The 23,441-nt window shown below is 35.9% G+C and overlaps 1 protein-coding gene across 1 annotated transcript in view; it reads right to left on the bottom strand.

Moving 5' to 3' along the window:
- Positions 1–226: 226 nt before the first annotated feature.
- ZNF292 (zinc finger protein 292) overlaps positions 227–23,441 on the bottom strand; it is a 92,127-nt gene continuing 68,912 nt past the window's right edge. Inside the window, 4 exon segments of the mRNA XM_052645988.1 lie at positions 227–7,372; positions 11,768–11,909; positions 13,731–13,867; positions 19,764–19,966. Of these exon segments, the coding sequence (XP_052501948.1) occupies positions 227–7,372; positions 11,768–11,909; positions 13,731–13,867; positions 19,764–19,966 (7,628 nt within the window).

A 23,441-nucleotide genomic window follows, 5' to 3' on the forward strand; every position in this document is an offset into this window, starting at 1 on the left:
ACTATTTACAGTAACTGAAGTATGGATTCTGTTCCTCAAGTCCCATAGGGATAAAAAAAAGTTTTACATGACAAAATGTCATGTTTTTTTTTTTTTTCTTTTTTGGCCAGGTTAATTCACGTCAGCAACGACAAAAAATAACAAAAAGGTTTCCCAATTTTAGCATGCTTGATGGCTTCCTATTTAAAATAAAATTGTAAATAATGTATTTATAGGACATCAGTTATCAGTACTGCCCTCTCCCTGTGGCTTTGCCCATACTGATGTCTTTCATAACAGACACATCTGGATCATTTGAACGTACTTCAAGTTTTTTCAGACTGACGGTAGGTTTCATTTCCTGAAGCTGCTTTAAGACAAGCTCAGTGCAATCTTTCAGAGTCTTGTCTAAAACGATTTTTACATTATCACTGCACTGGAGCTGTGTTGGATTGGCAAACTGTACAAAAGTTTCACTTTCTTTACAAGAACATATATGATTTCCACTAGTCACAGCAGTCTTGTCGACATTTTTTCTTGAATTTGAATGGGATCCTTTTTTACTCCCACTATTGGGATGATCTTTGTCGGTATTTTTCTTCTGTTTCACTGCAGACTCCTCCAGGAATTTGAGAAATGATACCTCAAATCCCATTGGTTTAAATGAGCTCCAGTCAAAAGATGCAGGGTGATCCTCAGTGGTTTGAATTGCAACAGCAGTTTCTTCTTCCTTATGTATACTACTTAATTCAACTGCTGGTGCTGGTTCAGCTTTTTCAACTTTTCTCTTTTTATTTTGGGAGACATTTTTTTCTTTATTAACTCTCTTCAAATTACTTGCTTTTTGTTTTTCTGACTGGCAGGGGTTATTTTCCTTAAAATCATTACTTACATCTGAAGAGGTCTGAGGCTGGGTCTCCACAGTTGTGTTGTCTTCATTTATTAATTTGGTAATAAATAATTCTGTTAGTTCATCCACTTCATCTTTTTCATTTTTTACAACGTCCTTTTGTGGAACTACAGCTGTTCTTGCATTATCATTGCTCTCTGATACACTCGTGTCAGAATCCTTCACACCACTCTTTTCAACCTCTTGCTCAGAAGCTTCCTTTAATTGTGAGCTGCAACACCGTTTGAAGACAATGAGGAGATTGCGGTGTTGTGATGTAAATGCCTTAGATAATTTATGGCATTTATAATGTCTGACTATATTGCTTTCACTTGTAACAACCGATGTACACCCCTTTATCATACATGGATACTGGGTGACAAATCTGCTCGTACACTCAGACAAGGCGTCATTTCTAGCCTTTATAGAATATACATGCTTTCCACGTTTCAGAGAGTAAGGCTTATTTTCTTCAATCTGCACAATCTTTGCAGTCTTGTTTTCCAAATTATTTTTTTTCTTTCGTTTGGTCTTAGGCATTTTGACTCCTTCCCTTCCAGATCTGTATTTTGTCCCCCGGTGTTTAGACTTAGTCTTTTCTTGGTTTGCTTTGCTTGATATATTTTCCTGACCAGGTGTTAATCTTCGTGGCCGAATGAGATGAGCTTTATGTTTGTCATTATGCTTATTAAAAATGTGTCGGAGGAGATTAGACCGGGTTGCATATATTCGGTCACAGCCTTCACAGTCACACTTGTATATGCCATCTTCTTCAGTTTTACTTGCCCTGGCCCCGATTCCATGGTCTGCCTCAAGATGAACAACATAGTTCAAATATGTGGTAAATGAAGATTTACACTCTGATTGATCACATGGAAATTTCCCAACATCCACAGAAGCAGTCATACTTTCAATTTCTTCAGGCGACATCTCGTGAAGCTTCATGTAGTGTTGTATTAGGCCAGTAATTGCTTGGAAAATTCGAGAACAGTCACTCACCTGACATCGAAATTCTTTCACAGTCTGTTTCGTTTCAATTTCTTCACTCTCTTTACCAGCTTCACTCTCCTCTTCAACCTCTGCAGAAAATGCAGGTAGATCTGATTTGTGCACAGCCTGGTAATGCAGAATTAAGTTCTGCTGTATCGTGAAAGCGGCAAAGCAACCCTGATGAACACAGCGATAAGGTCTGTAGGGACTGTATCTTGTGGGAAACTCTGGAGACTGAGAAACTGGCTTCTTGCGTTTCCTCTCCTCCTTTTCTTTTCTATGTCTCCTAACTTTCCGTCCTTTGGTTTGGACATTTGTGAGAGGATTTGCATTACATTGTTCTGAAGTAATTGCAATCACTTGAGAACTACTTTCCGTTTTTTCAGGACTTTTTTTTTCTAGAAGTTGTTTTTCTGGGATCACTGCTATATTACTGAGGGTATTTTCTTTCATTGCTCCCAATTCTAAAGCAGGCTGGAATTCCCTTTTATTTTCCTCTGTCAGAGCTAGCTGTCTTTTTACTTGTGTAATTCGTGGGGCTGATGAATTTTCACTCTGAGACTTTCTTCCATAAGGTCTTTTTATTTTTAATTTGACCATTTCTTCTGTTGTAAAATGATGCACCAACTGACAGTGTGCCCGAAGATTAGAATTTCTTGTAAATGTCTTCGTACATGTAGGTACTACACATTTAAATGGAGCAAATTTCAACTGATTCTTCTTAATTTCAAGAATCATCTCTGGAGTGTACTGATGAATTTTACCGTAGTGCTTAAACAGTGCATCTTTTGTCATAGCGCTGTAATTACAGCCTTGGTTTTGACACACAAAGGGTTTATTAACTCTGTCATTAAACTGAATGTTGCTTATAATTTCAGAAACTGGCTGAACAACTGTGATATTTGGAATTGATTTCACAGGAGTGGGAGTCAGTGTCACTGATGTATTTATCAGTACACATTGGGGTGCTGGAGTGGACAGGTCATTTTCTAATTTTAATTTCTGTAAGCCTTCTAAAATCTCCTGTATTTGATCCTCCTTATGTAATACTTCAGACTGAGGAATGTTACTTTTTGTTGGCATGACACCTATGAAGGAGGAAAACTGAGACGACTCAGATAACTTGTTATTTTGAACAGTGTTTACTGAAGGAAGCTGAATGTTATAATTTATTTGAGCATTCTGTGATGTTTCACCAATACCCTGAGATCCATTTTTTACCTCAAGTATTTGAGAATTCATAGCACTTTTAATAATTTCAAGAGTCTTTTCAAAGTTTTGTATGACATTGTCTTCAGAGATCTGCAAATCAGAATTTATTGAAGGTGTGCATGAATTCAAAGCCATCATTTGGGAATCACCATTTTCAGTTTTTAATGTTAAAGGAGCTAACACTGTATGGGACTCAAGACTGGTTTTGAAGTTTTCTTTCACATCAGTCATAAACAACTGATTGTCAACATTATTTACTTTCTGTGTTAGATTTTCCACCAAACCCTGAGGTTCACAATTGGGAATTACAGTGGAATGAATGTTAGTAGTTGGTATCTCAATACTCTTTGCTATAAGTCCCATTGCTGTTAAGTCACTCGTTACCAAGTTTTGGGGAGTGTTAGGGGCAATTAGTGGAGGAGTAACTTTCTTTCTTCTCTTAGAAGCACTGTTTCCCTTCTTATTTAAATGACTAGACCTTGTGTTCTGAGGACCACTTATGACTGAAACACGTGAACTGCTACTGGTAAAATTTTGTGATGGCCCGCTAGAATTAGGGAATGAACTAGAACACAAACCATTTTCAACAGTCTTTAGTAGTAAGTCGTTTGTTGGAAAAACAGGCAAACTGCTGCATTCCTCAATGGAGGAAGTTTTGGGGTTTGGTGTCCCATTCTGGTCTGTCAGCAGGGGGCTTGGGTGGCACACTGTCTGCAGCAGGGTTGGCACAGGTGGATTTGGCATCACTGTTGTGTTTACTTGTGTTGCATCAGAGACACAACCTGTGGGGACGTGAGAGAGCACATCGGCACCCTCAAATGTACTGGGAATGCCAGCAGTTTCCAAAGCCTGTTTGATGATTTCGCTTCCCTCTTGACTAACACTTGTATTAAAGCTAGTCACACCAGTCCGAGGAAATGTATTTGGTAAAAATGTTGAGGAGCGGTTCTCAGCAGCAAGAAATTGCAGGAATGATGGATCTTTAAAACATGCTTCTGCACTGAATGTAGACTGTTGTGGCTGCTGCAAGTTTACGGTATTTGTGGAGAGAATCATGCTGGCAAGAAGAGAAGGCTGCCCATTATTCTGTAGAAGTTCTTGAGCAATTTCTGCTCCATCCAGTGGTTTACAGTAAGATCGCTTAGACAAGTGTCCACCCAGAGATCTGGGGTTAGTGAAAGCCCTGTAACACCTGCTACAGATAAATTTCCCATCTCTGATGATTGCTGGCCATTTAGCCCTTTTGTTGTGCTTAGGTTTTCTTTCCTTCCCATTTGGGCCCCGGCCGCGGTCTTTTTTCACTTTTTCCGGTCCAGGCTGTTGGGTACCAGTGCCACTGAAGTCATTTGCAACAGTGACTTGTGAAGGAAAAACTGCATTCTCACCATTTCCTCCCTTTAGAAAGGAGGAATTGGTATTTCCTTCGATCTGTGAAGAAAAATGATTTGTATTATTTTCCAGTTGGGAGAAAACAGAGTTAGTCCCACTGTCTGCTGGTGAAGGGAAGAGAGACACTGAGGTGCTTTCTGCAGGTAACGGAAGGAAAGGATCTGAGCCGCTGTCGATATTCAAAGGCAAAACCGTTTTGGTTAGGTCTTCCATTTGTGCTGGCAAGGTGGTGCTAGATAAATTCTCCATCTGGGAACATAAGAGACCACCACCTTGTTCATTTTTATCCTGAGAAGGTATACTTGGATTTATGACACTTTCCACCGAGGGCAACAGTGGAGCTGACACACTTGCTAAATGAGCTGGGAAAATGGATGACGAGACATGCTGCAACTGATTAGAACAGGTAGGATTCCCGTTGGCTTTGGTCTGTGGTGTAAAAAATGCATTATTAGAGCTGCTCACCTGTGATGGCAAAAAATAAACAAACTTTCCACTATTTGGTGTATTTAAATTGTTAGCCTTCTGACCCCTTTTGCTTTTGCGTTGCATTTTGAATGCTGCATATTGGTCGGGGTGTGCCGTCTTCATGTGTTTCCCAATACTCTGGGAAGAGTTGTAGGTTCGAGTACATCCCTCAACCTGGCAACTGAATTTCTGAACTGGCGCTTTTGGAGGCACTGATGGAGTTCCTAAAGAATTACTGAGGTTGGGCTGTGGTGGAACAAATGTGATACTTTCCAGCGTCTTCAGAGGTAAATTATAAAGACTGGATGACGTTTTAACATTACCTCCACATTCAAACTTGGGAGTTGGTAAACTGTTTTGAAACCCTGCTTGGTTTTGCACAGAAAAGGTCATCAGGTTGCTCACTTGTCTTTCTAAGTTTTGTGTGGTCATGCCGTCTACCTTGAGGGCTTCTGAGGCCACTAAAGAATTCTGAGTAATCTGGATTTCATTAAAACAATCCTGTTCCTTTCTCTCTTGGAAATCTGTGTGACACAAATCACTACAAGCATTTTCAACTGGTATATGTAAGTTTGTGACCAGTGATTCACCACTGCTTTCCACAGTTGAGTTTTCTTGCTTTCCAAAGTTCTCCTCGATCCCCTGATTGAGGGACACCTTAATGGACACGGCTACTTCACTGGCCTGAAGCAGAGGAGTGGGAGCAGCGTTTCCCAAACCATTTGGCAGTGGTCCATCAGCCTGCCCGAGCTCCGAAGCAGAAATCTGGTCTTGTTTGGTCACAGGTGATTCTGCCTTGCTTTTATCCCAAGCACCACTTTTATCAGCTGGGATGGTGTTTTCAACACTGTTTTCTGAAGGAAGCATGGATCTTTCTTTCTCGGCGTTCCCTTCTGCACTCTGATTCACTCTGGAAGGCTGAACAGAATCTCTGGCTGAATTAAGTTGGTCTTCAGGAGGCAGCACTTTTTCAGGAGTATTGTGATCTTCCAGATGCTTTTCAAGCTCACTCTGAGAACGGTAAACTTTACCACAACCTGTGAACTTACACGTGTAGGTATTATAATGCTGTGCTTCATGGTCATACAGTAAATAAGCTTCTGAAAAAATTCTGCCACATTTAGGAAACATGCACTTTGCTCTAAAGACTTGATGTTCCTTTCGGTGGGTTAAGAGCTCTGCGTAGCTGTTAAAACCAGCCTTACACTTCATTTGTATACAGATGTATGGTTTACTGCCACAGTGCATTTGTAAGTGATCATTGAGATGAGTTACACTTACAAAATGCCGCCTACAGTACTGGCAAATAACTTTTTTGCTTTGCATTTCAAGAAAGCGCTTGGCATCTTCATTATCCTTATGTCCTTTTACATGAGCAATTAAATTTTTAAAGTACTTAAAGCCCTTTTTACAAAAAGTGACAGGGCAATTGAACTCATTAACAGGTACTGGTTTCTGGACTGGGATCACCTCCGGCTCGTAAGATTTGTCTTTGTCATCAGTTTCATCGTCTGAGCCGTCATTGTCGTTAAACACTATGAAGTCTGTGGAATAGAGACTGTTCTTCTTGATCGGCCGCTGCTCCTGCTTGGCCACAGCATTTGTCTTCTGATTCTCGTTGGTAGCTGTGATCTTAGGAGGCCTTCCCAACCTTCTTAATGGTTTCATAGCTGCCAGTCTCTCTTTACTTGATTGTTTAACATGCAACGTGACGTGAGGGACAAAAGTTTCTTTAGAATTAAAGTTCTTTGCACATATGGGGCAACTGTAAATCCCATCTTTGTAATGTTTTTGAGCATGTCGTACTATTCGATGACCAAGGAACTCTTTATCACACAGCACACAATACTGCATGTAGGCTTGCCAATTCCTGAACCGAGCCGATATAAATCCCCTCTCTCTTAACTGTTTTATCTCTCTCTTTTTCTGCTTTTCGTCACAAATGTCTCTAAGAAGGCCAGAATTAGCACCAATTCCACCATTCACAGAAGTGTCTTTACTATCTTCCTGGTAGTCTGCTACTTTCTCATAAACCTCACTGTCATTTAATTCATCTATTGAAGACACAATGGATGCTTCTTCTCCCATTAATGCAAGACACTGTCGTTTTAAAGTTTTCCAATCCCAGAATTCTGGATCAAAGGGCCACTGAGTTTTCAACACAAGTAAGAGCTCACAGCGTAGGGAATTTGGTATTGGAAGATTCTCTTCATCATATTTCTGGTCTGGCTGGTTGTACAACATTTCCACAGCATAATATGCATCTACTGTAGGCTCAATAAGAAATTCACTCAGTTGACAAGCACGTTTAACTTCCAGATCATCAGGCAACAAGCATGAAATGGTCTTGCAGATAGATATTTTCACTTCAGTATTTTCTGTAGATTCCAGGCGAAGAGCTTTTACACACAGCTCTATACAAGTGGCAAGTCCAGCTCCTTCGGTCTGTGAAGAAGCAAGCAAGAAATGTTACCTTAATTTACACTCATCAATGCAGATTTGTGAATTTAGTAATTTTAAAACTGAGGTTTGTTTTCTCAAATTTTCCAATAGCCCATCTATGGAGATAATCCCTCCCAGGGATTGTGGCTGTGTATGTGTGTGAAATGAGCTGTAGAGAATAGCAAAAAACAAACATTGGTAGCTAAGACATGAGTATAAAATCATGTAATGCCCAGGCAAACTTGGAGGTAATTTAACTTCTCTGATCTTTCATATCACAATATAAAATAAGAGATCAAAACAGCACTTAATGAAACTACTGTGAACATTAATAGACATCATGGATCTAAAGTATCATGTCTGGCACACAGTAAATGATTAAGAAATGTCATTAACTTTATCGCAAATTTCATTTCCTAAGTGTGTATTTACAATCCTTCTGAAACAACAACCCTCTTAGTTCAGTTATTAAACTGAGAATATCCCCATAATTCCTAACTCATTAGCAATGAAAGAGATTCTCACATTTGAGAATAAAGTTTAATTTTTTAATACTGGGAATCCTAACTCGATCATAAAGTGAAGTGAAGTGAAAGTTGCTCAGTCATGTCCAACTCTTTGCGACCCCATGGACTATACAGTCCATGGAATTCTACAGGCCAGGGTACTGGAGTGGGTAGCCTTTCCCTTCTCCAGGGGAGCTTCCCAACCCAGGGACTGACCTCAGGTCTCCTGCATTGCAGGAGGATTCTTTACCAGCTGAGCCACGAGGGAAGCCAAAAATTGAATGCCAAATCACCTACCTCATGACTGGAACATCCTAAGAATAAGGAATAGCAGAAGACACAACAAACCTTTTATCCTTTTGAATTAGCATCTTGAACTATTATGATAATATAGCAGTAACAAAGCTAAGAGTCATTTGAAAAATACATGAAGAGATAAAAATGGGTTTTAAAAGGCTAAAAGAGAACAAACAAATGAGATATAAGCCAGTCACAAGATGTGGCCACATTCAGGGTAATTAAATATGTGTGCTTTAGACCAAAGGGCAAGGAAGTCAAAAGAAGTTCAAAAGAGCTGAAAGGATTTGTATTTTCACAGGTTAAGGAGGAAACAAAATATTTTACTGAAACTGAAGCTTAGATTTGTGGGCCAAAAGGAGAGTGAGTGAAACAGGCTGAGAAACTGAACTGGCCATCTTAATGTTGTAAATCAATTTGAAACCTCAATAAATAAGGCCAACAAAACAATATCAAAATTTTTGTTCTTGTGAGTTTTTTATCGTTCTGTGTATGTGTGACTGACGATTAAGTTTACAGTAATATTCAGTTCATAAACTGGTTATATGACAACTATCTTTAGAATTGAGTAGAGACAGAATTAGGTGAACAGTGTTAGAACTGAGTTAAATTACAGAACACTGAACTGGCGTCTGGAAAATCAGAGGAGTGCTTAGTGTAGAAAAAAATCACACACGTGGTGCTCAGAAGCACTTAAGTGTGTAGCGAACAGAGGAGAAAACAGATTTTTTCTTTATACTACTTTTCACGCTTTTTTGGTTACTAGGAACTTTGTCTGGCCAACACTACTTGAGAGTCTAACAGGTAAATGGGTTAGAGGGCCCTCTTCTTCACTCAGCATCTACTCTACACCAGGGACTGTGCGAAGCCAAGTGCTCTTTCCCTCTCAGGAGTCTCGATGTTCCACTATTAAAAAAAGACATACTACAAAGCAACTGGTAATGTGTCTCAGCAAATATGAGATCCTTAAGGGCAGGGCTTTACTTTATCAACTTTTTGACTGCAGGGGTCTAGGAAAAAACAAATAAAATGATGAACCAAGTTATGTGCTCCATTTCCTTTACAGATCTCAATTATAGTTTAAGAAGGAAATAATTATTTTAAGTCATTATGTGAGTAGCTGGGCAACAATTCTCAACAACAACTGGAGTTTTGAGGTACAAAGGGGAAAGGGGTACACCAGATAAACATTCCTGTTCTTTACTGTTCTTTCCTTTACTGTTCATTCCTGTTCTTTACTCCTGAAAATGAAGATAAATTATTTCAGGAGGAAAAAAAAAAAAAGCACAAGATACATGTAAGATTTACTGACCAATATAGATCTTAAAAGGTCAAAGACAGTAAGAATGTCTGTTGGTCCCTACTTTCAAAAAACAAAATTATACATACAAATACTTCATGTCATGCTACATTCTAGCTTTCCAGGATCCCTAAGACCTGCCTGGCATCCCATCCCACGCAGTGGTAGCACCTTTGGACACTGTGTTTTGTGTACTTTTAAAGTGGAAACCAAATGCATTCCTATAAGGATTACTATAACAAAAGAAATTAGTTTTGTAAAATCTGGATTTTGATTTTTGCTAGTAAATGAATGGAAACACGTATGCAATCTCTGTTATCACTTCCCTTTAGAATTTTGTCTAAAGTACTGTTTAATCCATCTATTGTTTTCATGTCTATGATTATGTTTTTGTATTTCTAAAAGTTCTTTTGACTTTTAAAAAAATCTGCCTGGTCATTTCATAGGACCTCTCGTTTTCATACTTTCATTCCTTATTTTATATCTTTAAATATATGTATTTTATAGATTTATCAGACTGCATTTAAAGAATTAAGCAAATGATTCCATCATTCTGTTTATTGAAATTCATTCACGTTGTTTTGTATGCTTAATAGATATTGATGATTAAATTATTTGTCTTTAAATATATGTAATTTATATACTTTTTTCTTTTAAAAAGTTTAATCCTACTGTTAGTTCTCTCTGCAAAAACCATCCATGGCTGACATTTTCATTGTAAATCTTGATGGTTAACCTATCTTGAGAAGAGCTTTATCAGAGAATCATGTATTGAAGGTATGTCCCTCCAAAGTAGTTCATTTGCTTCTGCCAGGGATCCCAGGCATTTTTACCAGCCCAGGACTTCACCCTTACCTTTTCAAATATTACTTATGTAGGGGAGCAAACTCCACCACCCCAAAATGTGTCTCTTTGAAAGGAGGATTATTTTAGGCTGATTATGTTTAAGAAACAGAAGACTAAGGAGGTTTTTCTTGTTATCCCCCAAAACTCCTCTTTATTGACTAAAATAATTTAGAAACAGGGCCTGTTCCTGTAGCTATTCCCAGATATATCTGCAAAGAACATGGGTTGGGCATGGTGAAGGAGACTCTGCAGGGCCTGGAGATTAGAGTCCACTGTGTCCCCTTGTCTCTGTAGGACCCAACAAGCACTTGCTTTTCTATTTCTATGTGAACTGCCTCCTTTTGCTCTGAAGGCCCAAACCGCTACTCCCAACATCCTCTTTGTCTTTAACTGAAAGCGGTATTTAAGGTGAGGATTTTGGCCATTTTGGTGAGCTACTTAATTTTCCTGGCCCTCTCCCATGCCTATCTGTTATTAAACTTTTGCTTGGTGTTCTCTTGTTAATCTGCCCCATGTCTATTTAATTCTTAGAACAACCAACATAACTAAGAAGGAAACGGAGAGGAAAAGGTCTTCTTCCCTGACACTCACTTGATGTGGGGATTCCTGGTTATAGTGTAGGGTAAATGTGGACCCTAAATCTGTGTGAGGGCAAGACCTATGGTTACAATTTATTAAGGAAAATATTTTCCTTCTCTGACTCATAGTCCAGTTGGACATGTACAAGGTTCCTGACCATCATCTGTGTTCAAGTAATACTTTTCTAGTTCATTTTGCAATAAAATTATAGTACTTTACAAGTTAGTGGAGAGGAGGTAGGGGACACCGAACTCAGTTCTAAATCTCCAACTTAAAAGGGCCCAAGACCCCCTCTCTTATCCCTGTAGATATAAAACTTCAAACCCCTTAGCTGTTCCAAGTTCTAACACACCCCACTCCCCAGCAGGTTAAGAGAACCCTAGCCTCAGCTCAAAGTTTCTACTCCAGTTTTTAGGTGGTTCTTCTTTTTGAGCCTAGGGAATTCTCCACTATTCTTGTAATGAAGCTGCTAAGCACTGAGAACAATGTTTTATTTCATCAAGTATTTCTCGGTCTTTTGTAGAAGAAGGAATTTTAGATACTGTCATCTGCCAGACGGCAAGCAAAGGAACCTATATTTCTTTTTACACTTTCTAAATTTATATAGAACCAAATTATCAAAACAGTGTAACACCTAGAAGAAACGCTGTGGAATGATAAATATAAGTATTATGTATACACTGCTTGTCTTCAGGCTAAGAGTAAGCCCCTGGATCTTATTTGCATTTTTAAGTTTCTCTGTATCAAGTAATTAAGGACTAATAAGAAAATCAATGTTCAAAGCATAAAATGAAATAAAAGTCACTGGAAATCCACATATTATATGTATAATTTACACATCTGAAATTAAGATACCTTGATCATTCTTACCTCTGAATTAATAACTTTAATCAGGAAGAAAATGTGATATACTGTCTTGGTTAACAAAGAAAGTTGACGACACCTTTCTAGGTACACTTGAATAGATGGTTCTACTCTCTGCTGTAATTTACTCCAAAAGAGAGTGAGTTCCCTAAAAAGAAAAAAAAAAGTGAAAAAGTAAGTTGGAGGTGCAATGTAAAATCATGAACTTTGTCTAGTAATTACATCTGAAACTAAAACTAGTTTCAGATTCTAATGCTTTATGTGGAACGCGGTTTAAAAGAAAAGACTCTCAATTTTCTAGAGACTTATTAAATAAAATCAAGATATGATTTATCAGTTTATTAAGATTTTTCAATCTTAAAGAAGCACTCATTACCTTTTACTAGGAAAGCACCTGACATTTAAACAAGATACACACCACATCTGAACTTTAAAAGTAGTAAGAAATGCAAAATACGTGTATATATATAAAATGCATCAACGGCAAAATGATTTTTAAACAGCATTTAATTTTTATCTTCTAATAATTTATTAGATAATGTTAAGAATCAATGATGACATAGAACCCAGAAGAAAATAACTGCTCTGTGCTACCGCAGTGAAAATAAGACTTTGAAAACTAAACTTTGAAATTTGTTCCAAATGCAATCACACTGTATTTTTCATAGAAAATAACCCTACTGAACTGAGAAATTTTCCTTTTTACCTATCATCCTATTTCTCTCTGTCCTCCATAGTTAACTTCCACACAAATCTTTGCTACTTCAAGTATTCTCCTCCATACAGGCCTTTCCAATTAGCTCCTCAGTTTCCAGTCCTAGAAACTTTGCCCTTTTCACCATCCACTTGAATAACCCGCTCATCTACTGGATTTTAACCTGCATATTGAGGACTTCAAAATCTGTCTCTCGAGTTTTGACCACTTTCACCTCTTTAGTTTTTTCTAAGACTTTCCCACTTTGATCTCTCCTGAAACCTGAAAGTCAATACATGAAAAGGATAATTAACATTCTTTTTGGTTCACTGCCCTTCTAATTTAATGCATCATTATTATTGACCCTATCTATCAGCCTCTTCAAACATTTCTCTCACCTCATTCCATATCCACAGGAAACTTTCGTAACTTCCCAGCTGAACTACTTACAGGCTTTCTAGTTGATTTGATTTTTCTATCTCAACTCAATTCCCTGTACTGCCACTTCCTACCACAAGCTCACCCTCCCAGTTCAGGTAAATATTCTTAAATTTCAGAATGCTGTACACTAAATTTTCTTTTGTGTTTCCACAATACAAGCACAACACTGAAGACTAATAATACAGTCGACTGACCTGATAAATTGTCAGTTTGAGCTAACACCAACTTAAGACAGCTGATCTTAAGTTTTTTGATCTAACTGAAGTAATTATCCCTGCTATCTGTATCCTCCCAAAGGATGATATATGTAACAGGACTAGGGAATGTACCATATGAAGAAATCTGTATTGAAGAATTTAATGAAGCATTAATAGAATGACACCTTGTAAGTGGGTAAATGAACTATATTTCTACACATAAATGACTAGCACATAGTTATGCGTTAATAGCAAAAAGTGTGCAAGATGCAAAGGAACAATACATACATTAAATTAAAGGTGGCTTACATATCTGAAAACATTTTTATTGTAGCATTAAATAAAATAAGTCCTTCTTTCATCTTCCAACATTTAAAATTTTCCTAATTATAACTGATCATTATATGATCATTACTGGTATACTAAGGAATTGTGTAGTCTCTTAATATAAAGAGATTTTTAAGTTATAATATGAACTACTTGATAATCAGTTTACACAGCATATAGTATCTGAAAATAAGCTTTTTTGTCTTGGTAACACTAAAAAGACTTTTAAAAATATGTTCTTAAGCTATCTGCACAACCTATCTGTAATCTTATTTAACAACCTTCTCTTTTCAAAAGAAAATCAACTCACCAAGCACAGTACATATCTCCCTGTTGAAGCTGACGTGATAAAAATGCAGTACATAAGACAAGAGCACTTTTTTCATCACCCTCAGATTCTAAGTTACAGATCATTTCTAGGGCATCTTTGCAATCAACTTCTGAAATCTACAGAGAAAGGATACAGAAATATACCATAAAATGGTTTTATGTTAGAATATACAATAATATACTTTACAATTTTTATTAGATATGTACAGATCATTTTCTTTGGCAAAACCTCATTAACTCATACATTATCAATTCATAATTTGTCATGACTGGGCTACTGTTTAAAGAAATAATCTTTCTTCAAGTCAGAGAACCAATGATTTTCAAGACCTTTACAACTATTCATTTATATGTAAATAACTAATGCTAATTATAAGCAACCTCTACCCATTAAATCAGGTCTATAATACTTAAGAAGAAAAGCTGCTACTTGTATTTTTTTCCCTTTATCCAGTAATTTAAGAAGCATTAGAACGAACAAAAAGACAAACATTTACTGGATACAGACTAAAAAACAAAGTGTCTATTAATCACAGGGAATAAAATAAAACATGAAACATTTTATGTAGCTATACCACTTTTAAATGAAGCTCACCTCAGTTTTCTATAAATCTCCATTATTTTTCTTTTCATATATATTCATTCCATCTCAAAGCTTGTCAAGTCATGCATGCATAAGTATAACCTAGATGAAGGCAACTTGCTTCATTTAATTATGCACTTACATCTATTGCTTATTTTTTAAAAATTAAAAATTATCTCTACAATGATTTACTACATAAAACAATCAGAATTTACCTATGATCTCTATAAGTATTGGCTTTAAGATAAAGATGTGACAAAGAGCATACAATCACAAATCACTGGTGTTCCACAGAATTAACATGGTACAACTGTCAAATGACAAAAAGAATTGAAGATCAACACAAACCATTAGCACCCATGTACCACAGAGTTAACTATACATCTCCCTGTTAATCTCTGTGTCTCCTCATTAATTTTTGAATACAGGAAATGTTTGTGTGTGTGTGTGTGTAAAATGTAAGGTGTTTAGAATTAAACAAGTGTCTGAATGGAAATGGGGTAATCCTGAGGTTTGATCTTTGACAACAAGGATAAAGACTGCAAGGGGACAGATTCACAAGTTCCATTTTACACATTAAATCAAGCTAGAAAACACTAAGACCCAACTTGGAATCTATGTGTTTAACAACAATCACTTCTTAAAGTAAATATGAAGTTAGTGTAAGAGTCACAAGTTCCATTTTACACATTAAATCAAGCTAGAAAACACTAAGACCCAACTTGGAATCTATGTGTTTAACAACAATCACTTCTTAAAGTAAATATGAAGTTAGTGTAAGAGTTATGACTAAAACCCAAATCCTGGAACTCCCTGGCACAGCACTTTTCCCATTATTCCTGTGTCTGCCTCTTTTGTATAGATCTTTATCTATAAGGAACCTTATGTAAACAAACACAAAAAGGGCTGAACAATATATATTTATACAATTATTATTTTCAAATACCTACAGTAAGTTAAATGTGTATTGTTAGACATTTTATACATGTATATAATCATTAATCACAATTTTTATACAAGATAGGTATTAGTAACATTTTATACATTAAGATGTCAGTAATAATAACAAATAGCAGCTACTCTATTTATTTGCATCAGTTTCTTTAGGAACAGCATTGATAAACCAACACAATGGCTTGCCTGATATAAACTACTATTTTTTATACTAATACTATTTATATTTATATTACTATTTAATTTATATTAATACTAATACTATTTCTTTTTAGAGACAAGGCTCAGAGAATTAAGTTACTTGTTCAAAGCTGCATGCTTAATTAGCAGAGTCAAGATTTCAACCCAGATCTAGCTTCGAAGTCTGTGCTTTTTCTAGACTTCTACATAAGCATACTGCATAAGCACATTGAGGGTCTTCATTGACCAATGCTGATTTTACAAGTTCAATTTAAAAAAATTCTTACATCATGAAAGTCTAATTTATTTTGAATCAAATTTTCATGTTTTTTAAAAACCTAAGGTGTTCTTACTGAATGGTTAAAGAATGAAAAATGTGTACATTATATATAATAGTTTTTCCACGGATATTATCTATATTACCTTACAGTTAATAATAAAACATATATCTATGTAAAATATAAAAACAACAAACGTACTATAAACAAACAACTAACAACAAACAACTATAAATCCACAAATACACAATATACTAACTGAAACATCTGCTATATTTAATTATACAGAAAACTTAACTTTTTATTGTATGCTATGGTATGGTATGCTATGGAAGCAATTTTTACTATACACTATTTAATAGCCTTTACTTCCCTAATATAGATACCCCACTTGAAAAAAAAGATAGGACACTACAGAGAAAATGAAACCTAATCAATGGCTGAATTAAAACTGGGCAAGTGAAACATAGGTCAACTTTAGCCATCAATGAGCAAGAATTATTTTTCAAAATCCAAGGCAGCATAAAGTAAGCACTATCAATATATTATCAATATAGGGACTATTTATATGTTACAAATATCTATTCTGTATTGCTTTGAAAAAATGACCAAAAATTTAACACTAGAAAATTTAAAAATATGAATAAAACACTTAAAGTCAATTAGCATTAACTTTAAAGACATACTTTGCTAAAGTTATACTGTTTGTTAAAGATATACTTTGCTAAATCCCTTTGTAAAGTGTAAAAATTATTTCAAAAGTGCAAATAATGACTTTTATGTTTTAATATGGCTTTCTGCTAGATATTCAAAAAATACAGAACACTTCATATTTCACATACATTCACCAAGTGCACTTTTAAAATATATGGGCTTGAACACATTTCAGGAGAAGCTTTTTGCTTGTCAAAGTATAACTGCTTTCCTCCATCCAGAAAAGGACTTAAACGGTAAACCTGTTACTCTAAAATAATTAGCTACTATTTTTTAAAAAACTCTCAGAGTAGCAAAAGCTTACACGAGATTTAAAAGACAAATAATCTAAAAGTGTTACGGAAAAAAAAATTTCATATACTGTTTATGGGAGCATAACTCATATAATCTTTTTTTGGGGGGTGGGGGGATGACATGGCCCTATTTAAGATGTGTAGGTTCTCTGATTCAGCAATTCTACTTATAGAAATTTATCCCACCAGTGTACCCTCAAGAAGAATGAAAGGATGTATCAACAAGTACCAGGCAACAATTTAAATGTCCTCTAGTCTAACTAAAATATTAATTACAAATCTATACTATGGAATTATGTAGCCAGGAGAAGGAATGAGGTTGATTTGTAAAGAAATGACATGGAAAGATGTCCATACTAAGAGCAGGAAAAGTGCCTAGCAGCCAGGATGTGTGCATGTTTAAAGTATGTTTCTATGTAAAAATATTAGAAATAAAAAATTTTCAGTTAATAATTACTTGGGTCAAATGGGAAATAAGAGAGACAAAGTAGATTTTACTTTTATGTTTATTTTGACAACAAAACCAATAGAAATACTGAATATAACATAAACACTGCTAACTTCATTTTTATACTGACACCAAGAACCCAGGCCAAAGCCCAGTCCTTAAAGAGAAGCCAGATAAACACTGGTCTCTCTCAGCCTCATTCCTCGGCCGTTCACCAGGGCTAGCTGTTATTTCTATCACAGTGGAAGGGTCCTGAGAAACAGTCAATTCCTTGCTTACTGGCTCATTTGGACAAAGACTATAGGTCCAGGTCATGGTCGACTCTTTCCAGTATCTATTCCCACCTACTCTAAGGAATGGGTAAAAACCTCAAATGTTTACAAGAACCAGATAGGTAAAGGAAATGTTTGAAGTGGGTCATGTGAGGGAGAGAGCCTACCTCTTCCGAAGGGGGCAATGTTTGGGCAATTGCTCCAAAGTGATACTTTCCTTGGGGCAGAAGTGATGACAGAATTTACTTCATTTAGAACAATGAAGACTCAGTTTCAACATGTTTGTAATAGAAAAATAAATGAATAATCAAACAATCTCTAAGTGAAAAGGGATTTCTAACAAGGAATGTTGTTAGACTTACACATATTCTGTTCTGTTCTACAGTATGTGATCTAGTTTTGTTTCTGGGTGGGGAAACTGATTCTGTGTACTCTGCTTAAAGAACATGATATATCTTAATTCCACCTGCTTAAAACGAGAAGGAAAAAACAACTTCATATGACATCAGAGATACCCAGGGTCCTCAGAGAGAATTTTCCTGAGGATCTCTCACAGCAGGGTGGGCTGTTGTTACTTAACTCCGGATAATTAAACCAAGAGGGAATTTAGGTTCAGCTCTGCAAGATTTTTTTGACTATTCAGGATAGCCAGAAATAGAGACTTTCCTGGAGATAACAAATTCATAGTCTTCAACTTCCAACAGGACTTTAAAAGTTGATGCAACAACCCTATCTTTAGATAGTTTCCTGCTAGAAGGTATGCTTCTAAGGACCCAGGCTTTACTCACTCACAACTCCCTCAGTGTTTAGATGACATCTTTCATTTACTAATAAAAATCTGCTGAAGGAAGGATGAGCAGACGGACAGACTTAATTAAGGGCTGGGACAGAACTGATAATGAAAACGTAAATGAAGCTGAAAAATACACAGGATGCAATATAATAACTATTTAAGGACTAAAAAATGTCACACACATTTCAAAGGCTAATCTCAAGAAACTTTATACATCTGCCAATGAATTGTCTACAAAGTTATTCTTGACTAATAAGAAAATTTCAATCCTCTATTTAGCTCCTATTAAACAGCGATGAAAAAAGCATTACCTGAGATAAAAGAGAAACACTAAAGAGAAAAATAGCTAATATCCAAACTAATGATCTCCTAAGCCAGAGCCCTTGGCTCTACTTCATCCGGTCTACAAACTGCATGCCATCACTCTTCCTAGGATCCTCATTATCCAAAACATACACAACAGGCTTCTCATCTTGGTCCAAGGCTATCATCTTCCTCTTTATTTTCTATTCTCAAGAAAAATCACACAATCACCATTATAATTCCAACCCTTAACCTCATGTGGGCATTTAGCTTTCTGTTAGAGGTTATCTTTCCTCTGGATTCTGATTACAATCTCCATCTAGTCAGGGGATCATGCACCCTGTTAATTGTCCTCTCTTTTATTTCAGCTTCTCCCTTTGCATATCCTAAAATCTGTCCCACAATCCCTTTGTTCTCCATTCACTACTGCTTTGGAATCAAAGGATACTTATATTAGAGATAAAAGACATATATACACATCACTGTCCAATGTATTATAGTTTTCTTTATCTATTCTCTTTATATATATATTCTGCTTTTTTGATCAACAACTTTCAATTCTCCTACCCTGTCTTCAACTTCATTTTGGAATTATGAGTCCTCTAAGATGCAAAATCCCATTTGGATTACGATTCTACTTTTAGAAATCTGTAGTATAAAATACATAAATACATGAATACTATGCTTTATGCCAACTAGAAGTGAAAAAAACACAATCACTTGTCTTACAAAGAAAAACTAAACATGCAAATTTAAATTAAACTAATGCAAATAAAAATGAATATAGATAGATACAGAGATAGATATGTATACAGAGGGAGAGAGAAAGAGTATACTTAGGGGGAAGACATACACATTTTTTAAAGTTACTTAGTTAAAATCTGCAAGTATTGTGAAGTCAGGTAAAACTGAAATTAAAGCCCGAACACTAATAAAAAAATGCTAGCTAAATTAAGCTACCACCACCTTTCTGATAAAAAAGAACCAATTTATTTAAAGTAGAAGCCCGGTGAAATGTTTACATATAATCCTGAAAGCTGCTTACAATCACTATCTAAGAGCACATCAAAAACTTAACACTGATAAATGGCTCTTCACTATTTAAGAGAAAAGGAAGTCAAAGACATTCTAATATAATTAAAAATTATTAGTTTTACTTTAAAAAATAGTTACTGACAAAAGAATACATACTCACCTCTTCGATTAACTTTTCATTTGGTGATGATGTACAAAGACAGACAAGGTAAGTTTGCTTAAAACTACCTTTTGTACCAATCTCTGGATGGTCAGAACACAGCTTTGCTAGAGCAGTTGCTTGACTTAACTGATTTGTTTTGATTAGATGTTTAATTCTCATATCCAACAAGATGGGACCCTCAAAAGCTAAAAATTCATTCACTTTAAAAAACAAGACATAATAGATTATTAACATTTGGTAAATAGTTCATTTGCAATACAAATACTTACAAGGAATATTTGTTTAAAGCAGAGAAATTAAACTTTTTTGTTGTTGTTGCAATTTTCTGTTATTCTCAGACTGTCACAAAATATTTGATCTTATCAGCAGATGATCATGTAGTTAATTTTTTAGAGTTGCATTAATACTTTAGGCCCTTAAAGTACCATTTATAGTGACTTACAAGAGGTGAGTTGAATTCCTGATTATAAAAATAATTTTGCATTGAATTCTGAGTCAGTGTTATTAAAATTATACTAAATTCTTTCTCCCACAGCTTTTATTCTTGAATATCAGGGGTTAGCATTTCTAGAAATTTGCAGGGCGAGGGCATTACACACTCATATGTGTATATGTGCAGTCCCTCAGTTGTGCCTGATTTTTTGCAATCCCATGGACTATACAGCCCGCCAGTTTTCTCTGCCCATGAACTATTCCAGCCAATACTGAAGTGGGTTGCCATTTCCTACTCCAGGGCATCTTAACAACCCAGGGATTGAAGCTGTCTCTCTTGGCATTTCCTGCGATGGCAGGAGGATTACTTATATGGTAACCACAAAAGGATGTTTGGATATTCTAGAAGATGAAATTCAACTAATACTGTGTTCAATTCTGTTGATGTATTTTTCATTTTAAAAGGTGAAGTCTGAGCATGCATGCTCAGTTATGTCTGACTCTGTGTGACCCCATGGATTTTAACCTGCCAGGCTACTCTATCCATGAGATTTTCCAGGCAAAAATACTGGAGCAGGTTGCCATTTCCTCCTCCAGGGGATCTTCCTGACCCAGGGGTGGAACTCGCATCTTCTGTGGCTCCTGCACTGCAAGTGGATGCTATACCACTGAGCCATCAGGAAAGCCCTATCTTGCCTTACTAGGTGTCTTAGGACAAATTTAAAGCCTTACTAGGTATCTTAGGACAAATTTAAATTATCTACGGAAAAATAAATAAGGGGTTGGAGGGTAGTCTGCTGGAAGTTCTCTAGGTTTTAAAAGTATCAACCAATAAACCTCAACACTTGCTTAAGACCCGCTAATGTATAATAAATATTCATTCTGTTCAAACTTCGAATTTCTGAGTGCTTGTCTGATCAACTACAAGGAAGAATTTAACTTTTTTCCTAATTTGTGAAGGAGATTTTAAAATTTAACAAACACAAATTTAAACTTTTCCCTAAGTTTTCTTTACCAGGATGAAAATGGTGCTTAAAAATTTACTTAGTGATGGCTAGCCGACAACCTTTGGAAGGCTTTCAAGTGATAAAATTTTATATGCCCTATAAATAAAACACAAGATTTCTCAACTTGTGAAAGGACTGGAAAACATGTCTAGGAAGTAATTTGTGGGTTAGAACATGGAAAATAAAAGATGTTCCTACTCTCTGTAAATAAACTTTGCTACCATTTAGTAACTTTAGCTCTAACCATACTCACTATGAAAATATTCTTCTGTAAAATAGTATGATCAAAGCTCCTCAGTATTAAAACCATGAGCACATAAGCAATTTAATACAGGATCCCAAATTTCATCCTTTTCTTGAAGTCTAGACCTTATTCCTGCTACTCTCTATTCTTTACACATTAAACTACACCAAAAAAAAAAAAAGTATAAAGACTAAACACAGATAAATGACACTATCTGTATAACCCTCTGGTACCTCTGACGGTATGTCTGACATACATACGGCATTACTTTTCTTTTTAATATCACATGATTCTGTTAGGACAATTACACTGCAAATACCTTTTCATAGTTTAGCTCAATAGCCAAAGCAAAATCTGTAAAGATTTTCAATGAAAACATTAAGGAAATAAGAATTTTTAAAAAAAGTTATTCTGGCTATAAGTTATGGACTTTAAGAAACAGCCTGAGGTTCCAGGAAACACTAGTGGTAAAAAGCCTGGGAATTATTTCACATACTCCCACAATAACTCATACTCAGCAGAACTCTGAAGATCATAGCGAAGAAATTATTTAAAGGTGGCAACTTTTAAATGAAACTAATGATAATCTTAATAGAATTTCAAACAGTCCCTAAAATCTCAAAGAGCAGCATGTAGTTAGAATGAAATTATACAAAATAATTTCTGTACTAACTCAAGTAGAGTAGAATATGTTACTATACATTTCAAAAACATACTTGTGTGTGTGTTTTTAAACAATGGGAAACCATTGCCACACTTAGCGCAAAACAGATTTCAAAGAAATACAGAATATTAGAGCAGAAGGAGCTTTATAGATCATTTTATCCAGCTCCATCATTTGGCAGATGAGTAAACTGAGGCTCACAGAAGGCAAATGACCTCCCAGGGTCATAAAACCAGTTAACAATACAACCGGGACCAGAAGCAGACCAGTCTTGCAAACTTCACCTTAACACAGTGATGCAAAGAGAAAAAGAAAATTCTTCTTTAGCTAGTGTGCCTACTACTTGTTAGAATAGCACTTTAAGTAAAAGAGCTGTGAAGTAGCATTTGTTTTCAGAGGAAAGTAATTATGTATTCTGAAGCTCATGGTTCAAATGGACCAAAGTAGATTACATTTAACGCTCTATTCAGAACCTCCCCCTTAGGGGAGGGAAACTCACTCCCCATAATCCCTCTTCTTCTTCTCCATTTTCCTTTTACCTGCTTTCCTTCCCTCATTCCTCTATATGTTTCTCTATTTCTCTCCACTCCAGGACATGTTTTCCTTACAAAGTTATAACAGCACATCAAAGATTATCAGACTCTTGAAAAAAAGCTTTATCTTTATCCTTAAGTAGCCAGTCACATCAAATTTCACTCACTACCCTGCTTTAACCCACCTCCATCCTAGAAAACAATAAAATACATGGAATTTTACTTGGGTAGCCTTTTTATTTATTTTCTGTGTATTTATGTACTTGGGAGGAAAAAGCAGGTTTTACTACATTCCACCCTATCAAGAGATCTGGATGACCTACAATGGCAATGTAAATGAGTGATTGTCAGTTCAATTAAAGTAATAATGGCCTTCTTTCCATAAAATGCCATTTACATAATAGTAAAAAGAAAAACATGAAAGATAATTTTTAAACTATTACAATATGTAAGTTGAATATTTGTGATAAATCTTTATATAAATATTAGCTGATCATGTACCATACACCAAAATTTAGGACTAGGTCCTGGATTCCCCCCAAAGTGGAGTCAAATCTATTTACTGAGTGTCTATCTCCACATTCAGATTTGCACATAATTTCCCTTGCAGCATCTCCAGCTAGCTGTTTCACAATCATTTCAAACTCTGCATACAAAAATATCTATGCCACAATATGTGTTATAAAACTAAAGAGAACTAAAAGGTGGTATAAAAATTTTCCTTTTCTGCCTTGTTCCTCCTTATCCTAACCTACAACCCTGTCATATGATCCACCATACGATCCTGTCACTTCC

Source organism: Budorcas taxicolor, chromosome 9, assembly GCF_023091745.1.
Source record: "Budorcas taxicolor isolate Tak-1 chromosome 9, Takin1.1, whole genome shotgun sequence".
Classification (NCBI taxonomy): Eukaryota; Metazoa; Chordata; class Mammalia; order Artiodactyla; family Bovidae; genus Budorcas; species Budorcas taxicolor.